This window comes from Microcaecilia unicolor, chromosome 8 (assembly GCF_901765095.1).
Source record: "Microcaecilia unicolor chromosome 8, aMicUni1.1, whole genome shotgun sequence".
Taxonomy (NCBI): Eukaryota; Metazoa; Chordata; class Amphibia; order Gymnophiona; family Siphonopidae; genus Microcaecilia; species Microcaecilia unicolor.
The window spans coordinates 218515875-218528629 of NC_044038.1; the positions used below are offsets into that span (position 1 = coordinate 218515875).

Consider the following 12755-nt stretch of genomic DNA (forward strand, 5'->3'; position numbering starts at 1 on the left):
GGGTACTTTTTACCTCTGCACTAATATTTGAAATAAAAGTACGTGCATAGCTTTTCAAACATAGCATACATGATTTTCTTTTCTTGGAAAGCCATGCACGTACTTTTACTTCAAATATTAGTGCAGAGGTAAAAAGTACCCATATATATAAAAGCCTCCACCACTGCTCTGCTCAAACTATGCACTGGGAATGCCTATGCATTCTTTCCGTGCACCTACTTTCTCCCCCTAATTCCATAAACTTGCACACATAATTTGATGCACATAAGTTATAGAATAGTGCCAGTTACACGCGAAACTTAATTGTTAAATTAGCTGTTAACTGGCCTTAACAACCCACATTTGGCAATAATTTGCACTAATTTGCAGCTACACACATAACTGACCTAAGTCTGTTTTCTACAAATTGAATGCACAAAATCCATAGCACACAACTGGGAGGGGTACGAGTGAGTCAGGGGCACGCCTACCATTTATGCACACAGGCTATAATACTGTCAGTTACACGCTTAACTGACAGCAGTTTAGGAACGAATATTTACACCAGCTATTAATAAGTGCTTGCACCTAAAGTTAGGATCGTAACTGTGGACTCACAGTAGTATTCTATAATGGCCAGTACGCAACTGCCAATATAGAATTCACGCTTAGCATGCATCATCTCTGCACCCAATTTTAAGCGACCCGTTAAGAATTACACCCTTTGTGTGCATATGCAGTCATGCAATTTTATGAAAGCCCTTTCTTGTGTGTAATAATAGGCTTTAAACACCAGAAAAAGTTTTATAAAGCTACACCCAAAAGTTCAAGCTTACTGGTACTATATCGTACAGAGGAAAAAATGAGCCATTGCTTCAGATTAAAAAATTCAGATTCTTTTAATGACTATTTGACCTAGTAGTCCTTCCTTTCTCTTCCTGATACCAGAATACTCGGATTGGGTTTTTAATTAGTCACCTTTTACAAATCTGAGCTCAAGCAAGTTACGATTCAAGTACTTTAGTTATTTTCCTGCCTACTTTAAGGTGTACCTGAGGCAATAAATAGAGAAGCGACTCCTTGTGACCTTGGGAAACTATCAGTGAGAGTAGTAAATGAACCCCAGTTTCCCCACATAAGTCTACAGCTGTAACTGTCAAGCTACTCCTCCATTCTACGGATGCTTACCCTATTTAAAACAGAGCCTCTCTCCCACTGTTCCTAGGCTGGTCATTGCAGCAACAGTCCTCAAGCAGTGAACTGTGCACCAGGGTTCTTTCTAGAACCCTGCATTTGACCAAGTTATCACCTTCCAAGAAGCTGTACCTGATGTCTCTGGAGCTCTTCCACCAAACCACCAGGTCAGCCCTTCTCTCACCGACCTCCAATGGAAACTGAGAATTCATCTCATTTTGCTGGCCCTGATGTTAATTCATCAATTCACATGCCTTGGTTCACTTATTTGATGCTGTACTATTTTTATTTTCCATTTCATTTGAGGCATATCAGAGATTCCCAAGAACAAAGCTTAGAATCACGCCACTTTCATAACAAGTAGCTCAGACGGTAAGGTGCTGTCACCATATGGAAAGTTTCCAGTTAAATTTGCTGGGTCGGGACTTATGCATTCCCTGGCTGGGACTGGGATGCTGAAAAGACAGCATGCATAGCCACAGGAGGTGGGGAAGGACCTATGGTCACTGCATGGGAGTGACATCTAGGTGGTTAGTCAGGGCTAAGGTTCCAAAAGAAAGCCAGGCTACATGGTTTCCCAGACCACAACTGTCACTGCAATGAATGATCCGTTAGATTGTGTTTGGAGGAGCTGGAGACACAAGGAGCAGGAGAGAACTACTGAATCAAAAATGAGAGGCATGCTATACTAAAAGAAACATCTTGAAGCAACAGAATCTGCTAATGACATAAGACTGCACCATCACCTTATTGAAATGATCGCCAATCACTTGCCAGATCCGTGACCACTGTAGCCTGATGCGATTCATGTTGTAGTACGAGATCTCGACAATCTTCTGCAAGCTAAACATGCGAGGATGGTGTGGTGAAGCCAGCTCATCCATGGACACAGCACACAGCCACCGGACAAAATCAACTGAGTGAGAAACGGAGGCACATCAGTGATGGCATCGTGCACCCTTTTCTAATGTAAGATTTGTAAAACTCTGCTGCAAGGTGAAAAAAAATAAATAAAAACACCCTACCTATTGCATTTCCATCCAACCTCGTGGATCCCGTAAATATTCTGTGAAACATATCAGAAGCGCAGTTAAAAATGTATTTACAAGCAGCTTAAAATAAATAAGACATGGAGAGACTGAAGCAAATTTTTGACAGCGAGACTTTTTATTTATTTTTTTAACCTTAATGTTTTCTCCTGCTCCTTTGGCTTTCCAGCTCAGTCAAACTAGCTTCCAATGCACTAAGGTACATAAGCCTTATTTGCAACTATGCAAGTGTTTCCCTCTATTTCATATTCCTCTCCCAACTCACTGAACCTGGTAACTCAAGTGACAATACCCTAGTTGGTTTCTGTGCACCGGGGCTCCTGCCAGAAACCTGTACTTGTGGGCTCTAATTCTGGCCATTAGGTATCACAATTGTGCAGGGACCGAATGCTGCCTCTACAGTATCCTCAGCAGGGCTCAGCTTTAAATCAGTCACCCCAAATAATTTGTGGTTAAGAGTAAGGCTGCCAACAGGATCCAGGTTCACAGGGCAGGGTTGATCCAGTCCTGGGTTTACCTCAGGGCAGGGTTGATCCAGTCCTGGGTTTATCTCAGGGCATGCTAGGACTTGTAGTCTTGCTTTTCTTAGGGAACGGAATGGGGAAATCAGAACTGTCCTGTGCATCTGGATTCAGTTGGCAGCCTTAGTTAAGAACTAGAATTAGAAACCATTCATTAGTAAGGATGGAAGTTTAAGCAATTCAAGCAATATTATAAGAGTTTTTGCTCTATTTTGAGTTTTCTTTACTTGCAGGAAGGCTTCTCTGTTTAAATGAGGATTTTAGTCTAGTGAGGGATTGCTAATTAGTGTCTATTTGGGTGATTTATATTCATAGTGAGATCTAGTGTTGTGGGTATTTGGATCTGTATTGTTAAATTGTGTTACCCTCCCTTCTGTTTTTTTAAACACATACTTTTCTCCCACTTCTTTGGAATTTTTGAAATATTCTGGGAGTTTTTCTCTGTGTTTTTTTCGGAAGGTGGTGGAAGCCTGTGATGTTATTTTGTACAGTGGAGCATAAAAGTCAGGCTCCCTGTTATACTGAGGCTATTTTTTAAAACTGAATATATTTTGTCCTTCAGATCTGAATCCCCAGTGTGACACTATATTGGAGTGATGTGTTTGATAGTTTCTTTGTTATAACTACACACTTGTGCAGATTATTTGTGAGCCTTAGTTAAGAGTCATGCCTTTATATGCTTTCTAAATCTATAAACAAAGATAAACACCACATTCAGACTGATGTGCCAGATTCAGGGAGTTTGAGGCTAGATTAGAACCACTACCATACAAATGAATTTAAATCCAATATACTACTGTTTCAATGCCGGAACCTTTAAATTAAATCCTGGGAGTTTTACCATATCAAATCCTTGCCCCTTTGAAAACATACAGTCACACCTTTATGAAGTTCACTTCCTCAATCTTTGTGCCAGTTAATACTGTATTTGCAGGATGAACTATTCTTGTTGGATAGATTAGCGTTACTTTATATTAAATGGGCTCTTGGTTTACAAGTAAGGGGATGTGTACTGGGATGAAGGGAGGAGAGCGACCTGATTAACTGCTACAATCTTTTCATGAGTGACAATGAACTCACCTGTCTACTGCAACCACCACACTCTGAGAGCTTGTCTCTCCCACAGATTCCTGAATACTGGCAATCTGCTTTTTGTCTACGCCTCCCCCAACCAGAGTGCCTGCAATAAAACATTCAGGGCAAAAAAAACAAAACATGAAAATGACAAGACACCTAAGTGCGTCTATGGCCAATCCCGTACAGCTATTTCAAAGCAGGTAAAACCTGCTGAAATACTCAAACCAATTGTACTGAACTGTAACCCAGACCTGAAGGGGATCAATAAGTTATGCCAAAAGCTGTAATTGGTTTTATATTGTACAGCTGCATTGGTAATATTTTACAGGAACTGATCGTAACCTCACCCAGGCCCAGTCCCATGAATTCCTCCCCTGCAGATGAATAGGTTTTAATGGCTCCTTCTTTTTCACGTCCAGGTCCAGAGAAATAGCGGGTCTTTACACCAGTGCCTATTAGCTGGGCCAGCTCCAGCTGGCTGATGCACTTCAAAATCTAAAGCAATGAAAGGATATGTTGTTGATATATTTTAAGGACAAAACAAAAAATAACAAAACTGAGCACATTAACTTGTAAAAATAGTAGGACTGTACCATTTCGTGTTCAATTTGAGTGCATGCTAAAAACTTTACTGTATACTAAATAAAGTGTTAAGTACTACACTACATATTTTTTTTCCTAGGCACACTAAGGCCATTTTTACTGCAACAGTAAAATGGCAGATTTTCCATTTTTTTTGCATTAATGGCCATGCTAGGTTGCATACAAAGGGGTATAACTAGCAGAAGAAAGGAGGTGTTGATGCCCCTTCTACAAGTCGTCGGTGAGGCCCCACTTGGAGTATTGTGTTCAGTTGTGGAGGTCGTATCTAGCGAAAGATGTAAAAAGGCTAGAAGAGTGCAAAGAAAAGCTATGAAAATGGTATGGGATTTACATTGCAAACCGTACGAGGAGAGACTTGCCAACCTGAGCATGTATACTTTCGAGGAAAGGAGAAACAAGGGTGACATGATACAGACATGCATTCAGACAAGACTCAGAATGGTTCAAGAGGCTGAAAGCACTGAAAAGCAAGGTCTCCCAAACCACACCATGCCAGGCTACTGAAGTAACACATGCCCAGTCTTACAGAACTGCTAACAAATACTCTGCTGACGTAGATAAATAGCTATAGTATCGAAAAGCTAACGCATTTTGAAACAGGTCATGAATGGAGGTAAGAAGCCTTCCTTTTAATTGTACCTCATGCCAGGAATTGCCCAGGTAGTTCCCATCCGTATGCGCCACAGTAATAAGCGTCTTTATGGTATCGATGTTCTTCTGTTTCATCTCAGTAATACTGGAACTAGCCGTTAACAATGAGAAGCGAGCGAGAGCCTGTACATAAGCATCTCGCTCAAGCTGTATAAAAGTGTAAACAGAGAGACAAACAAGTTAGAAGGTAAAGTGAAATACTAGAAAAAAAAACCCCCAAACAAAATAATAAAATACTGATGAGGCTGTTGGTCCCCTATGTACTTATGATCTGCATTAGACATCTTCAATCTGCCCAAGAGTTAAAACTAGTAAGACCTTCTAACGTCTCTGCCATTTGAAGTTTACTCATCAAAAGGACACTGATCAGTAAGGGTGCAGAATGATGGAATTCTCTTCCTGTAGATATGAGAGAGATTACCAAGCATTTGAAATTCCTGAGACATTTAAAAACATGGCTTTTTATGAAACATTTGACTAACAGGTGGATATTTAGGGGACTTATGTATTTATTTGATTTAAGAGCTTGATGTTGTGTAGGAAATAAATTCTTGCTTTGCTGTAATTTGATTTTATAAATTGATACTGTATTGTATATTGATATGTTTAACATTGTTCATATTTTACAGGGCATTGTTCCTCTGTTTTTTTGTAATCCATTTACAACTTATGGTTTAGCAGAATATAAACGATTAAGTTAAATTGCATTTAAAAAAAGCTGATATCCTGTTTCCTTCAAACTCCTGTATATATTATTAATTACATTTGTACCCCGCGCTTTCCCACATATAGCAGGTTCAATGCGGCTTACATAGTAAATAGAATTACAAAGTCTTGAAGGAGAATGTTACAAGTTGTAGTAAACATAGTAGTAGTGGGGTTTTGAGGATATGTACATTGAGCATGGAGAGGTAAACAAAGATAGGATGAGAAAAAGGAAAAGAGATTGGGAGGGGTAAGGAGTAGGAAGGATGGAGAGGAATGAGCATAAGGAGATTGTTAGACATGGTCAAAGGTATAATAATTGTCGGGGCAGGAATCATGTGGGTGGGCTTAAAAAGTTAAGTTGGGTCATTAGGGTAAGCTTTCTTGAAGAGATGGGTCTTCAACATTTTTCTGAATGGTAGATGGTCGTTGATTGTTCGGATGGATCTTGGCACAGCGTTCCAAAGCTGGCTGCCCAAAAAAGAGAAACTGGATGCATAGGAGGTCTTGTATTTAATACCTTTGCAGTTGGGAAGGTGTAAATTGAGGTAAGTACGAGAAGACGATGATCTATTTCTGGTTGGGAGGTCGATGAGGTTATTCATGTAGTTAGGGGATTCTCCATATATGATCTTATGAATCAGAGTGTAGACTTTAAAATTTATTCTCTCTCTGATGAAGCTTCTCTCGAAGAGGTGAATATAATATTCTAAGGACTACTATGAAGAAAGGACAGTCCCGCTGTGTATAGAGCTTAAATGAAGCCAAGACTAAAAGGTGACTGCTGTGGGTCAGACACGAAGACATATTTACATTACTGACATTTATTTTTAGGGAATTAGGGCTTCTGCACCCCTATTATCTGATGGGGAATGGTATATGCTAATAAAGGAGTGGGCAACCATGGTCCCCGAGGGCCACAACCCAGTCAGATTTTCAAGATTTTCACAATGAATATGCATGAGATTGATTTGCATGAACTGCATTCATTGTAATCTCATGCATACTCAATGTGGAAATCTTGAAACCCTGACTGGGTTGCAGCCCTTGAGGACTATGGTTGCTCACCCCGCTGCTAGTAGCTTTCAATTGCTTTCATTTTCACAGTAGAAGGGTTAACTACTGAAGATGGGTACAATTACCTTTCAGCCTCAATAATCTGCGATAGTCTTTACAGAATAGTCAGGTCTTGGGTTGTGTCGACATGTAGGAAGCAAACCAAAACTTTTTCTTCTGTCCTAATATATGCTGTAGTCCAGAGTTCTCCAAGTTCAAGTACTCCCTAAGTCGAACAAATTTCAACCAAGTACCCTGAGCTCCGATCAGCATTGATTTTGAGAGGGCCACTCCAAAAACTGACAAATTCTAATCACAAAATTACTTTTTTTACCTTTATCATCTGATCATTTTAATTTTTCTAATTGTGGTGGTCTGAGCCCCGATTTCTGCTTTTCTCCATCTTCTCTGAACTCTCGTGTAATTTTTCTCTCTTCCTTTTCCTTTCAGCTTTATTCAATTTGTCTGCCTCTATGTCTAGATTTAATTCATTCATACTATCAAGTTTTCGGTTTTCCTCTTTCTACTGTACCTACCTACACAGCTTTCCTTTTCTTTCCCTCATCTGGCTCTCCTATTCCCTTTTTTCTTAATTCCCAGTCTTTCACCAACTCTATCCCAGGGGCATAGCCACAGTTGGTGCCCACCCAGTCTCAGCTCACTCACCAAAAATGTTGACACCCTTATAGCTGGCTGGGATCCTCAAGCCCTGCCAGCTGAAGATCTTCTTCAGCAGCCAGAACAAGTGATTGTCCTACCTGCTTCTGCTGGCAGCACTTTCCACCCTTTGCCACAGCACCAAACCTCCCTCCCCACCTCAGCGCATGCCTGAAAACCAAGCATGTGAAGGAGGGGAGAGGCCAGCATTGCGGCAATGGGTGGAAAGTGCCGCTGGCTGCAGCAGGTAGAAAAATCACGTGTTTTGGTCGTCGAAGGACATCTTCAGCTGGTGAGGCTTGGGGATCCCCCGCCAATTCAGGTATTTATTTTGGGGATTGGTGGTGTGGGGCAGGGGCAGAAAGCGTGGGGGGGAGGGGACAGTATGCCAGGCAGGGGCAGAACGAGTGGAGGGGAGGGATTGTATGCCACCCGGTTTGGGTTTAGACCCACCCAGAATACTTTGTCTGGCTACACTACTGCTCTATCCTCTTCACCCTTCCATTTCTCTACCCCACCCTTCCATATAGCAATTCCCTTCTTTCTATCCCCAACTCTTCATCCAGCTTCTCCCCTCTTTCATTCCCCTCTCGTATCTACCCTCAAATCTTTGTCCCTCACCCGCAGCAGTGAGGGTGGCAGTGATACTCCCTTAGGGTACAAGTACCATGTGTTGGGAACCTCTGCTCTAGTCTATCACACTAAATTAAAAAGGTCAGCAAAGGTCTCAGACTAAAATAGCAGAAAATATACACACAGACCTGCATGCTAAAAATAGAAGCTATCCTGATAGCACATCGGATTCCTTCCAAACAGAGGGAAGCAACTTCAGTGTCATCACAGTTCTGAAGGCCAATGCTGTATGCTGCCAACAACGGGGTCCATATGAGCTAGAAAGGAACCACCATAAATCATCATCAGAGGCACTCAAGTTTCATTTTGCTTTATTAAAGGAAAGTGCATTAAACTGCTTAACCATGACAGCAATGAGAAATCTGTTACTAAACTAGAATACTTTTCTTTCAGATGCATATAGAAAAAGAAAATGTATTGCTACAGTGCTATGTATGCCTATCAGTGTTATAGGAGCGGCAACAATGGTGCAACCTCCTCCTATAACACAGCCCTTTTTTTTTTTAATTTTCTTTTTTAAGGGAAAGGGCAGACTAGATGGGCCAGGTGCTCCTCATCTGTCATCACGTTCTAACGTTACACATGCTCTTCAAGACATAAACTGAACCTTAAGTGCTGATGTGATTCTGAGAAGGGCTACAAAGAGGACTATGGAAGCCAAGGAAATATCACAGGATCAATGTCCCAGCTACATAGTACGTCCCCCTCCCTCCCCATAGGGGAAAATTTCCTATCACTCACTTTGAACATGGGTCGGACGTGGTCCAGGTGAGTTGCACTAGTGAAAGGAGCCTTGGCATGGCTCACCGCCTCCATGAGAGCTTTAGCGGTTTTGGCCATTTGCTCCATCTCCATGTTGTATAACAGTCTTCTCTGTTTCTCGCTGGCTACGTCTACGAATAAAGCACAGCTATATAAGACCTGAGTGGTATGGTTGTCGTTATGCTACTGCTAGGACATCACTAAAATATTTCAGGTACTAAAACACTGTTAAAGCTTCCCAAGCTCCATATGGTTCTCAGTAAAATATGGTTGGCTTGTGCATATGAAAATAGCAAAGGAGAAGTTGAACAAGTTCTAACAGTATGAACTCTTTACCAAGCCACCTTGGTGCTGTGCACTTCCATGTAGAGCAGGGGTGTCCAATCTCAGACATTGCCAGGTCAGGTTTTCAGGATTTCCACAGTGAATATGGATGAGATTATCTGCATACAATGGAGGCAGTAAATACAAACAGATCTCATCTATATTCATTGGGTAATAAATAGAAATAAAACAAAACATAGAAAAGATGATACCTTTTTTTATTGGACTAAAAAAGGTATCATCTTATTTTTCTCTGTTTTGTTTTATTCCTATTTATTGCCTTTAAAAAGTGGACTAACAAGGCTACCACATCACTATATTCACTGGGGAAATCCTGAAAACCTGACTGTAGACCTCGAGGACCGAGTTTGGACACCCCTGATTTAGAGAGTCATGGGTCTGATTCCCAGGTCAACTAGAGCTAGAGAAGATATGGAGGCAGTGTTTCTCAGATCCTGTGAGGAGGAGTCCCAGTCACTGAGAGACATTTATAAAATCATGAGTGGTGTGAAATAACTAAAAGGATACTAAGTGGCAGTAAATTTAATTAAAACAAATTTATGCATGTATGATTTTGTTCAGCCAACCCATTAAATTAGCTGTGGAATTTATTGCCAGATGAAGTGGACTGGGCCAGTAAGATAGTTAGAATTAAAGAAGGATTTTGTCCTCCAGAAACTGTCCAAATCTAGTTAGATTCCCCACTCATTCCCTGAAGTAAGAGCTGATCTCCTTATTAGTATCTGTGGGATACATCTAAGACTACTACTACTACTTAACATTTCTAGAGCGCTACTAGGGTTGCGCAGCGCTGTACAGTTTAACAAAGAAGGACAGTCCCTGCTCGAAGGAGCTTACAATCTAAAGGACGAAATGTCAAGTTGGGGCAGTCAAGATTTCCTGAATAGAGGTGTAGTGGTTAGGTGCCCAAGGCGACATTGAAGAGGTGGGCTTTGAGCAAGGATTTGAAGATGGGCAGGGAGAGGGCCTGGCGTATGGGCTCAGGGAGTTTATTCCAAGCATGGGGTGAGGCGAGGCAGAAACATGTATTGCTCAATGTCGGAGACAGGATGCTTGGCTTGATGGACAATTGATCTGACCCAAGAAACCATGAATTTGTGCTAAAAGTACAATGAGTGTCACACTCTGCACAAAGTTGTCCTTACACCAAGGCACTATTATTTTCTTTATGAAATAAAATTTTGGGGAAAAAAAAAAAAAGATGCAGAACATGTTTCGCTCTTTCAGTACTTTACAATAAATACTTTACAAATACAAATTGTTAATATTAAATAAAAGCTAGGATTGCTCTACATTATTTATTGAATGGTTGAATTATTCTTACTGTGTTTTGTAGATTTGGCTGTAACTGTGTATTCTTTAGTTTCTTTCATTGCAATTTTCTTCCCTTCTATTTCATCAAAAATGGATGATAAGTAGTCCTCTGGCAAATCTTTGCTGTCATTGATTCCGCGATTCATTTTTATATACTGCTCTTTTGTCATTTTATTCTTTACCTATTGGGAGTACAACGGAAATTATTCATGGGATTCAAATCAAAAAGCTCAAATCACTTATAAAAGAATGGCAGTGTAGCAGCATAATTAAAATATTCTTCAAAACCTACCTGGGGACTGTGCAAATCTGTTGTCAGCATTATAATGGAATATGCTAAAACGTAAGCAGTGTCTGCACTAGCAAAGAGGGTTTGTCTGTAACAGAAGAAAAGAAATATTGAGGACTGTTCTGAATGTTATGTCCTGCTCTGCTATCTAATCACCTGCACATCAGGGACATGCCTTGAGGGGATAATTTTGGAAAGCATAATTTACATGCAGAGAATGGCTTTTCTAAACGGCACGGTCAAATCCATAAGACGAAATAAGGGAGCTACCCATGCCAGAAATGGTATCTAACGGTGATGATTCAGAGGAACTGGAACAAAATCAGGATGAAGCTGGACGATGTAAGAAGGAAAACTGAACCTGGGTCAGATGGTGCACAACCAAATACACTGAAAGAACTCAAAAATAAAACTGCAGACCTATCACCCTGTTAGCTATCATTAAAAAAATATATGTTACCAGAAAGTTGGAGGACAGCTAATGCGATGACAATTTTTTTTTTTAAGGGCTCTGAGAGTGATTTGGAAAATTAAAGACTGGCGAGCCTGATGTCAATGTCAAGTAAACAGGCAGAAACTTTTCTAAAGAACAAAATTATTGAACACTAGTAAAAAAAAAAAAAAAGGCCCGTTTCTGACACAAATGAAACGGGCGCTAGCAAGGTTTTCTTTGGAGTGCGTATGTTTGAAAGAGTGAATGTGCGAGTGTGTGTGTGTGTGAGAGAGAGTGAATGTGCAAGTGTGTGTGTGTGTGTGAGAGTGAATGTGCGAGTGTGTGTGTGAGAGAGAGTGAATGTGCGAGTGTGTGTGTGAGAGAGAGTGAATGTGCGAGTGTGTGTGTGAGAGAGAGTGAATGTGCGAGTGTGTGTGAGAGAAGAGTGTGTGTGCGAGAATGAGTGTGTGTGCAAGTGCGTATGTGAGACACAGTGTGAGAGACAGTGAGGCATATTTTCAAAGCACTTAGCCTTCCAAAGTTCCATAGGTTTCTATGGAGCTTTGGAAGGCTAAGTGCTTTGAAAATATGCCTCAGTGTGTTTCACAGATACAGTGTGTGCGAGAGAGAGAGTGTGTGTGAGAGACAGACTCTCTGTGAGACTGAGTGTATGAGACCAAGAGAGTGTGTGAGTGACTGTGTGACACATAGTGAATGTGTTACAGTGTGAGACAGAATGTGTGAGAGAGAGAGAACGACATTGACTGTGAGAGAGAGAGAGTGTGTGTGTGACAGAGATACCTCCCCCCCCCCCCCTCTCTCTCTCTCTGATGTATGAGCGTTACTGTGCAGGATGCTAAGCTCTGGCTGTGCTTCAAGGAACTGACCAATCCTATTTAATAGAATGCACCTCCAACATTCTGAAGCTGAGAAACCTCTTGTGGTTGGTCACTTCTGCTTGTGACGAACCCGGAAGTACGTGATGTCAATTCAGGAGATGGATACAGAGAGCAGGAATGCCTCAGCCATGCAGTCAGCTTCAGAATGTTGGAGGTGCGTTTTATTATATAGGATGTAGCCAGTCATGGTTTAATGTGATGGAGCCAAACAACTTCATTAAAAAGAAACTACCATACTGCTTTCCAGAAAATGGTTATACCATTTTGGGGGGGGGGGGGGGGGGGGGGGTTCAGGGTGGTGTGTTATCAATGAGGGCTACCGTTAAGATGGGATATTTTACCACTAACTTCCTATTTTAGCACAGGTCCTATTTTATGCAATGAAACCCAGTTACTATTAACCCAGCTTAACAGTAAAATAACCTGTCTTAACGGTAGCCCACGTTAATTTCCCACCCTCCTTAGAGTAGTATTGCTCTTTCAGATGTTCCCTATCCACAAGATGATAAAACAATTTGGTGGTTATTGACATTATTTGTAAGAATCTCTGGACAGTTGGATAGTCTGACATAAACCACATCCTCTTCA

General features: G+C 41.1%; 1 protein-coding gene across 2 annotated transcripts in view; it reads right to left on the bottom strand.

The window, feature by feature from the left end:
- ARFGEF2 (ADP ribosylation factor guanine nucleotide exchange factor 2) overlaps positions 1-12755 on the bottom strand; it is a 144746-nt gene that overhangs the window by 67742 nt on the left and 64249 nt on the right. For both annotated transcript variants that reach the window (XM_030213057.1, XM_030213056.1), the window contains exons 17-25: positions 10839-10923; positions 10557-10728; positions 8867-9018; positions 8254-8382; positions 5063-5221; positions 4168-4315; positions 3824-3923; positions 2199-2239; positions 1920-2089 (exon numbers count right to left, since the gene is read on the bottom strand). In XM_030213057.1, coding sequence (XP_030068917.1) covers positions 1920-2089; positions 2199-2239; positions 3824-3923; positions 4168-4315; positions 5063-5221; positions 8254-8382; positions 8867-9018; positions 10557-10728; positions 10839-10923 — 1156 coding nt within the window. The remainder of the gene's footprint in view (positions 1-1919; positions 2090-2198; positions 2240-3823; positions 3924-4167; positions 4316-5062; positions 5222-8253; positions 8383-8866; positions 9019-10556; positions 10729-10838; positions 10924-12755) is intronic.